Source organism: Neoarius graeffei, chromosome 4 (genome assembly GCF_027579695.1).
Source record: "Neoarius graeffei isolate fNeoGra1 chromosome 4, fNeoGra1.pri, whole genome shotgun sequence".
In the NCBI taxonomy this organism is placed as follows: domain Eukaryota; kingdom Metazoa; phylum Chordata; class Actinopteri; order Siluriformes; family Ariidae; genus Neoarius; species Neoarius graeffei.
In genome coordinates, this window is record NC_083572.1 from 82,716,083 (window position 1) to 82,730,499 (window position 14,417).

General features: G+C 40.0%; 1 protein-coding gene across 9 annotated transcripts in view; it reads left to right on the top strand.

Annotated features, from left to right (window-relative positions):
- Positions 1-14,149, top strand: part of usp13 (ubiquitin specific peptidase 13) — a 73,809-nt gene extending 59,660 nt beyond the window's left edge. For 6 of the 9 annotated variants that reach the window (XM_060919851.1, XM_060919852.1, XM_060919853.1 and 3 more), the window contains 4 exons: positions 873-1,039; positions 8,553-8,745; positions 12,105-12,189; positions 12,300-14,149. In XM_060919851.1, coding sequence (XP_060775834.1) covers positions 873-1,039; positions 8,553-8,745; positions 12,105-12,189; positions 12,300-12,396 — 542 coding nt within the window. In that variant the 3' untranslated portion in view covers positions 12,397-14,149. The remainder of the gene's footprint in view (positions 1-872; positions 1,040-8,552; positions 8,746-12,104; positions 12,190-12,299) is intronic. The other 3 variants (XR_009654579.1, XR_009654578.1, XR_009654577.1) reach the window with 3 other exon arrangements.
- Positions 14,150-14,417: the final 268 nt, after the last annotated feature.

Consider the following 14,417-nt stretch of genomic DNA (forward strand, 5'->3'; position numbering starts at 1 on the left):
GATGGCAACGTTGCACTAAGCTGCACAAAAAACTTACCCGGTTTTTCGAATTTCATAAGCGTTTGGCCGTGGCTGCCAATCAAACTTGGATGTGCAGACGCGAAACAGGACGTGTGCTCATATCTCGGCAGCCCTTTGATCTTTCTTAACCAAACTTGGTGGGATTATGCCCCACCCCTCCATAAGTGCCCATACCACATTTGGTGCACTTTGGCCATTAGGGGGCGCTATAACTTTCCAAAATGTGTTTTGGCTCATATATAATTGAGCTCATATCTCAGCAGTCTTTTAGCACACACACACACACACACACACACACACACCTAGTACACTTGAAGTAATTTCAGCCATCACAGTCAATCGAATTTGACGGTGAAGCCGTGCATGCCTCTAACCATCTGGTTGGAGGTACATTTCTGCTTGTAAACACTTCCTGTGCGTGCCTATGACCGTCTGCCTGGTCAGTTCTTTCTGTTGCCATGGCAACTTAGGCTGGGTCATCCTGCTTGGCCCCGCATTGCTGCTTGCAGCTATATTTTTTTCATGTTTTTCCCCCTAACAGATTTGTTTGTTTTTCAACTGAATTGTACAGGTTATAGGTCACATTAATGGTGGGAAAATTTTTGAAATTATTTATCGTGGTCTCTTTTTTTTTTAATATCAGAAAAACCTGTCATTTTAACAGGGTGTGTACACTTTTTATATCCACTGTACATGACACATATAAAGCATGCTACTTTCTAATGGGGGGGGATACACATGCCGTAGACTTCCTGCTGTATTAAGTTGCTTGTTGATGTAAATATCCACCCTGTCATGCATATGTACGGCTGCCAGAAGGCTCTTACTTAGAACTGTTGCGATTTCTACAGACTTTGCAGAGCCCCTTGCGATTCCTTCATACATGGAGGCAGACCTGCCCAGTGCCAGCTTTCCCACTGCCAGCCCTCTGGATAACCAGCCTCCTGAGGAAAGCATCTCAATCCTCACTTCCATGGGCTTCCCCAGACATCACACTATTCGAGCCCTGAAGGCCACAGTGAGTGATCCCTTCTTGTTTATTGTTTTTGTGTATACCACACCTGTTAGCTTAATGTGTCACCGTTCAGGAGTCGGTCAGTTATACTTCAAAATAAAACCAGCAGTTATTACCCATGCAAGAAAGGAGACGTAGTAGTTATTTCCCATCACTGAGGAGACGTAGACTTGGCCCTAGCTAAAGTCTCCGGCGAGGAGGTACAATCAAAACTCCCAGGCGAGTGGGGGAGGAGATTCCCTGCTAAGACTGCATGCAGTGTGTTAGCGTGAGCATGTAGCCTATGGGAAATGAGTAGTGTGTTGGATTAGTAAAAATCGAAAATGTTGTCTTGGGCCCCTCTGGGGTGTCACCAATCCATGTATTAAGTATGGAGTACGTGGGTCCAGCCATGTCGATTTACATAGGTGAACAGACAGAGACAGACAGCCTTCCTTGAGGAGTATAGATATGAGGGTAAGTCAAAAAGTTCTAAGACAAGTGAAAAAAAATCTTTATTTATGAAAATAACAAAGCTATTTCTCTACATATCCTCCATTTAAGTCTAAACGCTTCTGCAAGCGATGTTTCCATCGGAGAATTCCTTCTTTGTATTCCTTTTTTGAATTCTTTTGAATTCCTTTTGAAATTATAACATCTTAGTACTATTTGACTTGCCCTCGTATAAGGAACCTATTGAAATTTTGACGTTTAAAGGCATTGCTGCCTCAGAGCTCCGGAGTACCTGGCTCAATCCTGAACTTGGGTATCTGTCTGTGTGGAGTTTTTGTGAATGTTCTTCCTGTGTCCATGTGAGTTTCCTCGCTCCTCCAAAAATGTCCCAGTAGGTGGATTGGCAAAATAAATTGCCTTTAGATTAAATTGCAATTTAGATTGTAATTAAGTGTGTGAATGTGTGTATATGGTGTCCTGTGATGTGCTGGCATCCCATCCAGAGTGTATTCACACTGAATGCCCAGTGTTCCTGGGATAGGCTCCAGATCCACAGCAACCATAATAAGGATAACGTAGTTACTGAATAAGAGTGAGGAAGTGAGGCAATCATCAGGATTGTGCCTCAGGGTTGGCCTCGTTATTGAGCGGTATATCATTGTTTTTTTGATTGCAATGCTTTGCTGAAGCATTAAACACCCCCCCCCCCACCCCCCGTACAAATACGGAGGCGGTTATAGGAAATTGCACACTGATTGGTCGAGAGATTCGGGCTATTTCTTGATAATGACCTCGAGCAACTTGGCAAAATGGCGGCCAATTGCTTTGCCACCATAAGTGAGGAAGAATTAGTAATTATGAAAGAAAATGCTGTTCCTAAAAGCACTAAAGATGCTATGACGTTTGGTCTAAAACTATTCAAAGGTAAGATATTTTATTGATTTCAAAACAAAGTATTTTATGTGAGTTGGCATAGATAAGTGACACAAGTCTGTGAACATTACATTTGCATGCCACTTTTGAAGTTTGAAATAAATTATTTAAAAAAAAAATCTCTATTTATTTATATAATCAATCACCTGTGTATTTATACTAAAACAATTATTCACCTCAGCCTCAGTGAATATCGATGAATAATAACCTCGACTTCGTCTCACTTATAATTTACCGATATTCATCTCACCTTTGGTGAATAATTGTTAAAGGAGAACTGAAGGCAAATTTTTTTTTTATTATCAAAATTCTATTTATCTCGTTTTATTAAATATAGGAATGCATTTTTAATAGCTATTTTGTCACTGCTATAGCAAGTTATGAGTGTTTGAAATATGCTATGTAATATATCAGTCCATATGTCAAAGCAATGGCTGTAAACGAGATTCGTTGAGACCTGTGCGAGACGTTGTAGGACGGAAGTAAAACGTACAGCGGAAATCAAAGTGACCAACATCTGCCAACGTTGTCAAAAGATGCACACGCCCTCTTTCGAATGCTGATGTAATCAAGCCGGAAGTTTTGTTTGTTTTGATAGCAATCAGGAAAGTTTGAAAAAAGTAGGCAGTAATAGTCATTTAAACTCGTTTTTATGCAATATTTTATTTGGAAAACAGTTTTCAAAATAGCGGCACTGACACCTGGCTGACACTTCACGTTTCGAAGTCTCTCACAAGTCTTGTGAAGATTGCGCGGATAAGTGACGCCTGGTGTGGACCAAACGAACTAAATTCATCATGGCTAAAAACCGAATAGGCCAATAAGTATAATATTTAATTGCAATTAGTTGCCAATATGAGTTATGATATAAGCTTACTAAAACTGAAAAAGTAATTGAATAACACGTTAATTAATAAATAAAGCAAGTTTAAAAATGACTTCAGTTCTCCTTTAATGATCATTTCCACAAAATTTAATGGATTTTAATGGCCTTAATTGAGTTTATAAATAGATTACACTACTGACTGACTAATGCTCTTCTGACTTTTGGTGGATGCTCACCTTTAAAGAGAGTCGCAGTTGTGCCACATTCTTTCCATTAAAAAAATTGTTTTAATGGTGCTCTGCGAAGTGTTTAAAGTTTGGGATATTTTGATATATCTGACAATTAGTAACAATTTTCCAGAACTTTGTCCCAGAATTGTTTTGATTGCTCCTCGTTCTTCATGATGATGTTTGTTTAGATTGGTTCTGTACCAAACTCTGGGGCCCTCCAGGAACAGGTGGATTTATATTACGATCATGTGACACTTTTTCAACTATTAATCAATTTCAAAGAGGTGAACACCATTCAACTAATTCTCTGGTTTCATCAAAGCTAATTTAGGGCTTTCACAGCAACTAGGGTCAATACTTATGAAATTACAACCTTTTTATTTGAACATACAGTAACTTTGCAAACTTTATAGATTTTCCTCTCATTTCAATATAATGGACTACTTTGTGTAGATTCAAGACATACTATACAAATATATTCTCTCAGTTCCAGATTATACCACTACAAAAAGCAGAAAAATTCATAGGAGGGTCAAAATGTATGCAACTAGAAGGACACTCTGCAGAGTCCATACCTCCGCCAAGCCACATATTTGGATTTGCATCAAAATCTAACCAAACGTTCCTTGGCCCATGGCCCAACTTTCCTTAATGTTTCATCCATTCACTACCTTTTGAGTTGCATTGGGAACAGGCAAAAAAAAATCCTGGACCTGCGTACATATCCAGATTTGCATCAAAATCTAAAATCAATTCTTTCTTGGCCCATGGCCCACCTTTCCTTAATATTTCATCAAAATCCATTCACTATTTTTTGAGTTACCTTGGGAACAGGCAAACAAACGGATGTGAAAACATCACCTCCTCCAACAAAGTTGGCAGAGGTAATAAGCATATTTTGGATAAAACTAAGGACGTTAATTATATAACATCTGGATATAAGGACCTGTAATGGTCTATATGGTAGTTTGTATTGATTATTTCCTGAGAATGTTTTATTAGTCTTGTATCCAGTTCTCCTATTCATATATGAGGGGAACTGAAAGCAAGTTGAGGCATGCTGTTGCTGTTTCAACAAGACACTCAGTGGACAGGCATGTGAGACCCTATCCCGCATCCCTGCTGCTAAATTCAACATTCAGCTTCTCGTCCTGCTGATGTATTGATTCCTATTTTAGTGAATAACGTCGTATGGTTTTCTAAACTTAGAAGTCATGTTGTGTATCAGACCAGGTTTATTGTCGGTGTCTTCTTCTAATATCTTCTTCTTTTTGGTTTATTATTCAATTATTTATCTTAATAATTACTGTGTATTATATAGGAGCTGCATTAGGAAAAGTACAAAAGTGAGAAGTCAGGTGTTTCTTAAGTGTTTAAGAGATTAATATACTCCAGAAGCAGCATCCATAAGAGTATGTGTACTTCATAATTTCCTAAATATAATTTTAAATGTCATCCTTTGTAGTTTTAATTGGGAACACTGCGTTTGCTTGATGTGGCAGAGGCAAAATCATCCTTGTTTTGACATTGTTACACAAAGTTTAGTCTTTTTTTTTTTTAACCCCCTTCAACAGCAAGTTACCAAGAAGGCAGGGTATGTGAGGCGGTGAGTTCATATAGAGCAGGCCAATAATAGCCAAGCAACAAGAGGAAGTGTTCAACCTCCATGTCCTACACTGGGTCAGAAGAATGAGAGCATCTCAGGCCACACTGGTTTTTAGAACTGGCATCTGCTGTGACTCACACAACTATTTCCGACCATAGCTTGTGCCTTAATGAGGCTTGTGACTGTGCAGTGACACAATGATTTAATTAGGGAATTTTAATATCGGTAGCCTTTATGCCTGAGGAAGATGTTTAATGATGATATTAGGTTGTGATGTAATAAGAAATGTTTTCCTGTTTTAAACACTATTCTGTCCATTACATGCAACAATTAGAAGGGCACTTGGAGAGCGCAGACCTCCACCAAGGACAACAGTCACCTCTTCTATGATAAGCAAATCTGCACCCAATTTAGTCTGGACCAGTCGTACTTACTGGCACTGATTCTGCAGCCTATGGCAAGCTGTTTTTACATTTAACCAGGCTTGTAGTACTCGAGTCTGACTCGTGCCCTAATTTTAAGGACTTGTGACTTGACTTGTTATAGTTGTAAGACTTGAGCACTGATTACTCAGACTTGAACTCGGACTCATGCATTAACTGCGTTTGGACTCGTAAATTAGAGACGAGGACTCTGATTTTTTTCTTTATTTTTTGTAACGTCATAATTTGGCATAAGATATTTATTTTTATATCTACATTAATTTTTATACTAATTTCGTGCAAGAGAATGCACATTCACCTGTTCATACGTCATGTTCAGGAGCAAACTAATGTTAATGGCACTAAAATGCTTGGAGAGAATCCCCTAGGATTGTCTGCTTTGCTTATACAGACTTCTCGTGCAGTGGGAAAAAATGCACTGCTACTGTATGTGTTCCGTATGTAGAAGAACTATCGAGGAGACGACGGGGACAACCTCGATCTTCAATCGTCATTTGGTAAGACTCCACCCAGAGAAGGAAGTGACACGCTATGTTCATTGCTCTGTTGATAGCGGGGCTTCCTTGCTGAGCGAGGAACTAGCTAGTGTTACCCTCTCTCATGTTATTTGCCCTGTTGATAGTGGGCGGGGCTTGCTGAGCGATGAACAAGCTTTTTATTTGTAGTCTATTAACTAAAATGGGGCAGTCAAGCAGTAACATTAATCCAACACAGTAGCAGAGATGGTTTCACATAAAAGCAGCAACAGCCACCGTCAAATGGTGTGGGTGGAGTCTTGTTCTCAGACTCGACTCAATTTTCTTTAATGACTTGGACTTGACTCGGACTTGAACACTTGAGACTCGAGACTGGACTTGTACTTGAGGTTTACTGACTCGACTACAACGCTGCATTTAACCAAACCACACTCCTGTCTGTAATTACATTTTAGATGTCCTTAATAGCATTTCTCCTTGTCAAAATTGTGTTGGCACTAGCCAGAATGTTAATTAAAGATATCCCCAGTAACATTTCTGAACAGTAGAAATTCTATTTCAAGATATCTATAATTTTTGATTATACTAGTCAAAACTATATTTAAGATATTTTAATATTTAATATCTAGACTGGATATGTATTTCGAATACATGTAAATCAATTATTCCTAGTTAAAAAGAACATTTTCAGATATTTCAAATATTTACAATCCAGTTTTTCCTAGTCATAATTGTAATTTTCCCCATTTTGGATAACCAGAAATACAGTGTGACTAGTAAAAATGCAATTTCGGATATCTACACTTAGAATTATGGCGAGTAAGAATGCAGTCCTGGATATCCAAAAAAATAATAATAATTGCTTCACTTCAGTAATGACGAGCAACAATTGTAGATAGAAGAAGAAGAAGAAGAAGAAGAAGCCTTTATTTGTCACATGCACAGTCAAGCACAATGAAATCCCTCCTCTGCATTTAACCCATCTGAAGCAGTGAACACACACATGTGCACACACACCCAGAACAGTGGGCAGCTATGCTCCAGTGTGCCTAAGGTGCCTTGCTCAAAGGACACTTCAGCCATGATACAGAGAGAAGGGAAAGTGCTGTTCATTCACTCAACTCCCTTCACGTTTTTCTTGCCAGTCCTGAGACTCAAACCTGTGACCATTTGGACCCAAGGCTGCTTCTGTAACCTTCAGGCCATGGCTGCCCCATTATTAGATACAATTTGTAGATATTTGAAATGGGAGTTTCTCCTCATAAAAATTCTATTGCAGATATCCAGAACATTCATTCTGAATATCAAAAATGCAATTGTGGATATCTGAAATTGAAAGCCCTATATACATGAATAGCAAAAGTGATGTCCTTTGTCCTCGGAAGAATGTCATTGTGGATATCTGAAATGTTCTTCTTGACTATGAAGAACTGAATTACAGATCTCAGCGATACATATTTAGTCTAGCTGTTAAATGTTAAAACGGCTTGCCATAGCCGCCTGTTTTTCACGTTAAGACATGTTTTGAAACCACTGTGCCCTAGTACTCCATGACGACTGCTTTAGTTTTGCAACCAGCCTACATGTGTACTGTAGCTATATCAGAAAATTACTGGTACCTGTGAATCTGGATTGTGATATTGAGTCATTTGTATTTCTACATTGGCTTCGTTATCACTATTGAACTTTTACTGACATCATCTGGAATTTCAAGTGTATGGCATTGTTGAGTGCAGACTTCCTCCGAGGCCAAAATATAATATCTCGCAATGTTAACGAAAGTGGAACTAAATTTGTGGATTCGCCCCGTGACTCAGATTCTGTCCAGAATTTAATGGATTCTTCTTTGATCCATGCTATACCCTTCCATCAAGTTTCATGAAAATCGGGTGGGTAGGTTGTGCGCAGTCCTGCTTACAGCAGACCAACAAATAGATTAAAAAAAAAACTGTACTGAAAACATAACCTTCTTGGTGGAGGTGATAAACAAGTTTCAGTGCAATTAAAAACAAAGTTTTACAAGTGTTGCCAGCCAAAACAAACCTCGCCCGGTAGCACTTATGATGAATATGAAGGAAGATATTGTGAAAAAAATGATTTTGACCTTTTTGGTGACCTTGATTTTGATCTTGTGTGTGAACATACTTGGCCAGTAAACATGGTTCTGGTTCTCATTTGCACACCATACTGCTCTCAGCCAATCAGAACACACCGTACTCCTCTCAGCCAATCAAAACACATCTGAATGAATATGAAGGAAGATATTGTGAAAAAACAATTTTGACCTTTTTGGTGACCTTGACCGGATGACCCTCAAAATGTTGGAGGTTCTATTTGAGACCAATGCCCATCTATCCTGAAAGTTTCATGAAGATTGGTCCAGCTGTTTTCCCGTAATATCATTAACAATAAAACAAACAAACATACCGTACAAAGAAACCCCACCGAAAACAATACCTTGCCCCCTGGTGGACTCTGTCCCGGGCGAGGTAAATATGTAATAAAGTAGTTCCCACAACTGTTTTTGATGTGCAGTTCTCTGTCTGTGTGTCATGCTTGTGTGATTACAGAATAATAACCTGGAGCGGGCGTTAGATTGGATCTTTACTCACCCAGAGAGTGAAGAAGAGAGCGAGGCTATGTCTGACATGGCTGACACTGAACCCAATGATACCAGTTTCTCAAATCCCAACACACACAGTGACTCCACGCTGTCCCCAGAGCAGGAAATGTGTAGTCCACGTGTTAGAGACGGCCCTGGACGTGAGTATCCTTCTCATCAAACAACATCAACTCAATCACCAGAGCTGAATTTAAACTATGCTATAGAAATATTACTGTTACATACACAAATAATAATCAGATAAAATTATTCCATCGATCGAAATGACCACAAATCATGAAAGTACATTTACCAAGATAAAGGAACACTCACTATTCCAGAGATTATGGGAAATGTAACAGTTCTATAGGTTGAGTTGTGACTGATCATCAGTACAGTATTTACAGATCTGTCTCAACTGACCCGAGAGCTCAGGGCAGCTCTTACTGTTTCAGCAGTATACGCCATTTAGAGATTTAAACTTTTCAAGCAGGACTCCGTAGATGTCCCAGATCCTAGCTGGCAGCCAGTTTAGCTTGAATAAGACTTGCATTATGTGTTCTGAGTCTTATTTTCTTGGTATGTAAGACAGCCAGCCAGCAACATGTTACAGTGGTTCAAAGTGAAGGTTATGAAGCATGTATTACTTTCTCAGTGTTCTGTATTTGTATAGACCCTTTGCGTGTGATGTCACACATTACGTGATAATTTCTCCTGGGGGACAACCAGACACCGTCTTTCCTGTAAGCAAGGCTTAATCTGTCTCAAAAACATGGTTCATTTTTGTGCCGTTTTTGGTTGTTCCTTACGTTCAAATAAAGAAAAAGATAAGTGGTATTACCATCTCCCTGGAACTTTGTCTTGAACTTCTGATTGTGGCTTACGAACTTGACTTGGGCATTTCTTGAGAAAGGAAATATCTCTGATCTGGGAGTAGGAGACTTTTCACAGCACTTGAAAAAACCCAGTATGCCTTTTTATCTGTAACTGTCAGTGAATCCCTTTGTTTCACTCCAGCTTCGAGCCCACAACAGTGCTATGTGAGAACAGCTCTCTCCAAAGCCAGCCATACAGGCACAGTGTGTGGCCATGATCTTACCATTTTTTTTCACTGACAGTCTGCGGAGTTAAAGGTTTTTCAGTCATTCTTTGTGAGTGTTTAACCTGGAATAGAATATAGATTGTATTCAGTCACATAAATTTTGCTTGTGAGTTTGCTTCCGGTGAATGAAGTGGTGGTCAGGCAAACTGATTCGGCTGCAGTTGTGCAAAGAGCTTGTGAAACAATCTCTAACTATTTTTGCAGTTTAGAGACCAATGCACAGTCAAGATACCTTCAGAAAGTTGCTCTTTGCAATGGGATTAGATCCTTACATGCTAACAAAGAAGGATTTGTCTTACGAGTTGGAAAATTATCCATCCGTTGAGTTTCCCCGACATCTCAAACTGTCTGGTGCTCCAGACATCGTTCTACACGAACACACAGATGAAAACCTGGAAGAGCATGGAGGCGTACAACTTTTTATATGTGGCTGGGTTAAAGATCTGCGGCTCAGGACACTACAAGATAAATCCTGTATCGTTTTTGCCCAAGTAAGTAGCATTTCTGGGCTTTTTGTATGCGTTTTTGAGTAGGTTGCTAGGACACTACAAAAATTAGTACCAAGTGTAAACAAGCCAAGTACTTGTACCTGTCATCATTTCCGTTTCCGGTAGAGAGTACGCTGTGCACGTTTCGGCTGCTGCTTCTCACCAGAGCTTTTTATTTTTCTTTTTGTATAGTTTGATGGTTTTTTTTTTTTTTTAAATGTTTTGTCTGCCATGGGTGATGCCTGTGCTCCTCACTATGGACTGCAGTGAGCTTGTTGCTCTTTTAACATCGGGATTGTTCAGCGCTCTGTGCAGCGGTGCTTCTGTGCTTGGTGTGGTGTTCCGAGCGACGTTGCCCTGTGGCGTCACAGTGGCTGTCCAGGTGGTTTGGGACATACCAACGCTCTGTGCGGCAGTGCTTCTGTGCTTGCTTTGTGGATCCATGGTGTGGTGTTCTGAGCGATGTTGCTTGGCGGCGGCGTGGCAGCTGTGCAGGCAGCGTGGGATTTATCTTTGTGCACCTTTTGGTGGGACTGTGGGTAGCTATGCCATTAGAATTACACCCTGATCCTCTTTTGGTGGACTCCCCGCCACCCCAGTTGTAAAGCGAACTTGGGTGTGAGAAAGGCGCTATGTAAATTGAATATTATTATTATTATTATTATTATTATTTTATCAGGGCGGCACGGTGGTGTAGTGGTTAGCGCTGTCGCCTCACAGCAAGAAGGTCATGGGTTCGAGCCCCGGGGCCGGCGAGGGCCTTTCTGTGTGGAGTTTGCATGTTCTCCCCGTGTCCGCGTGGGTTTCCTCCGGGTGCTCCGGTTTCCCCCACAGTCCAAAGACATGCAGGTTAGGTTAACTGGTGACTCTAAATTGACCGTAGGTGTGAATGTGAGTGTGAATGGTTGTCTGTGTCTATGTGTCAGCCCTGTGATGACCTGGCGACTTGTCCAGGGTGTACCCCGCCTTTCGCCCGTAGTCAGCTGGGATAGGCTCCAGCTTGCCTGCGACCCTGTAGAAGGATAAAGCGGCTAGAGATAATGAGATGAGATTATTTTATCACACCCACTTGATTCTCAATCTTCCCTGCTCTTCTCTTCCAGCAAATGACAAGGGTTTTTTTTGTTGTTTTTTTTAATTAAAACAGAGAAAATGCAGTGAGAAGGTACATTCGAACATCTATGTAGGTAATGCTAGGCCACAAATCTACATCGTCACTCCAATTGTTTCATGGAATTTTGTATGGATCATAACCGCTATCCATCCATCCATTATCTGTAGCTGCTTATCCTGTACAGGGTCGCAGGCAAGCTGGAGCCTATCCCAGCTGACTATGGGCGAGAGGCGGGGTACACCCTGGACAAGTCACCAGGTCATCGCAGGGCTGACACACAGAGACACAGACAACCATTCACACTCACATTCACACCTACGGTCAATTTAGAGCCACCAATTAGCCTAACCTGCATGTCTTTGGACTGTGGGGGAAACCGGAGCACCCGGAGGAAACCCACACAGACACGGGGAGAACATGCAAACTCCACACAGAGAGGCCCTCGTCAGCCGCTGGGCTTGAACCCAGAACCTTCTTGCTGTGAGGCGACAGTGCTAACCACTATACCACCGTACCGCCCTCATAACCACTAATAAACTCTAATTTCCGCGTATCTCTATCTTTTGCATCTTTGACTTGCATTATCCAAGTAATTCGGTAGTAAAGCTTTTTTAGCTGTAATTTTCTTCAAACTACAGATGTCTGACATCTTCAATATCGCTTGCCTTCACTATGTAAACAAAGTTCCCTTGTCCCCCAGGACAAGGGTAGCAATGGTTGTTAATGTAAGTGTGATGTCAGTGCAAGGGGTCTATTTTAACATGTCTTATTTTGTCTATGGTTCTCAAATGATGATATGCAATTCTTTTACTATAGGGTATGAACTCTTTGCCTTCCTAAGTCACATGGGAACATCAACAATGTCTGGTCATTATGTATGTCATATCAAGAAGGAAGGAAGGTAAGATTCTTTTTCGAAAATTATTTAATATTTTTTGATTACACTCACATCTAGTCAAAATATTGTAGCTGCCTCACAAATCACCAAATCTTCTTTTCCTCCTTCTTTAGATGGGTGATATACAATGATCATAGAGTATGCTTGTCAGAAAGGCCCCCCAAAGACTTAGGTTACATTTACTTTTACCGGCGTCTGCCCATTTGCTAGTTTGGACCTTAGAGTAGAGCCACGCTGCCTGCAAGGCACAGAAAAGGAGGAGGAGGATATTACTGACACTGCAGGAAGCCTGGGAGGTGTTCGCACTATAGAGAAGGAGAGAATTCACCTCAAACACCGCAAAGACCTGCAAAGAAAAGGCTCCCCCAGTACAGGCATGGTCACATGGAGGTGGTTAATCATCTGTTCATTTCTTTATTGTTGGTTTGCTGAGAATATATTCTGTACTGGAGATACAGAGTGAAGTGTGCTGTTTAAAATATGCAGATTAATGTTCTAATTTTTATTTATATATATATACACACAGATTTGTTTTCTCTTTCAATGCCTTGAGCTACTATGCCAGTATTTTTTCAAGCAATCTTTTTTTTTTTTTTTTTAAATGCAAACATGATTCTTCCTGGATGTGGAAGTATCGCTACTGCCAGCCCTGATTTATCCCAAGTTCAATTTGTGTTCTTGGAATTACATTTTGGATGTGCACTGGAACCCATTACTGTGTTAAAAACATTTTGAGGTTCACTGAACTTTATGAAGTAAAGTGGAACTTAAGTTGCGTAATATTATGCACAAGTACGCACAAACTGTTAAAGTATTGGGTGAAGCAAATTAGAAACGTCAAGTTTCTAATTAAATATGCACTGTTACTATAATCTTTATATATCCTTGAGCTTTTGGGGGGAAAATAATTCAACAGATTTATATTCTATCTTGTAAAATGTCAGCACAATGGAAATACAGTAACTCCATGAGGTTTACACCTTTAGTCAGTGTTGCAAGGCAAGAACGATGTACCAAATGATTTGTGTTGTGCAATAGTTAAGTGCTTTATATTCATTGCCTTGTCCAGGTTCTCAGACTGCACAGGTCTGATTCATCGTAGTGTTTTCATCTCATTTTATTCTCAAATACATGAATAGACCATTTGTATCCAATATGTAAGCAATATATATATATTGACAAGTGGATTCAACTTTCTAACATCATATGCAGCGTCTTGCATCAAACTTGGATCTCAGTTTTTGTCAGATCTTTGGGTGATGTTAATGTAGAATGTATTCTGTATGGTGCTCAATAATGCCAAATCTCTCACACTTTTCGATGTTTTCCCCACAGGTTCCTCACAGAGGCATAGAATAGTATGTATGAGAAATTGATTTATTTTGTCTTTCTTTTTACCCCAGCTACTCATACATTTTTCTCTGGGACATTTGTACCAGATAAACCGATATTTCTTGACATGTTCTGTTTTAATATAGCAATGTTTTGTTTCTTTCACTTTCTCTCTTCTCAGATCTTAAGAGTTTAAGCATACGTCATATGCTGTATGTCTCCACTTTTCCTGTCTGCCTTTTTCTTTTCAGAGTGTGAAAGGTGATGCTTCAAACACCTCCTTCAGCAGGGCTTCATATTATCAGCTTGTGCACTACAATCCAAAATGTATAAGTTAGCCATTCGATATTTTGAAAATGTATAGTAGAGCTTATGGTTCATCTGTTTCTTCGTGTTTTTCAAGGAACTGAATGTCACTGAAAGTGGTACAAAGTTTTTATTTTATTTTTTTTCTTTATGCAAATGTGTGCCAACCCCATGGTTATGCAAATTTACACAACGTTCTTTTGCAATGGATTTTCCTATCCAAATATTGCTTACAACAGAACATTTATGAGGGCAAATGTGTTCATGAGAGCAGTCTGTCCAATAACACTATTGACTGGACTATTAAATTAACCAAATGACACAAGTGTTGATTTTCTTTAAGTTTTTGAGGAGGCCAAAAAAATTCATGCAACATCGTCTCCCAGAAAGGTACACCTGCATTGAGATAAATATGCATGAACTATTAATAATTAATGTAAAACAGGGCAGCTTGGTGGTTCATACTGTTGCCTCATGGCAGGAAGGTTATGCATTTGAACCTCATGGCCGATTAGGGCCTTTCTTTCTCTCTTACCCCTTTTCCACCAAATCAGTTCCAGGGCTGGTTCGGGGCCAGTGCTTAGTTTGGAACC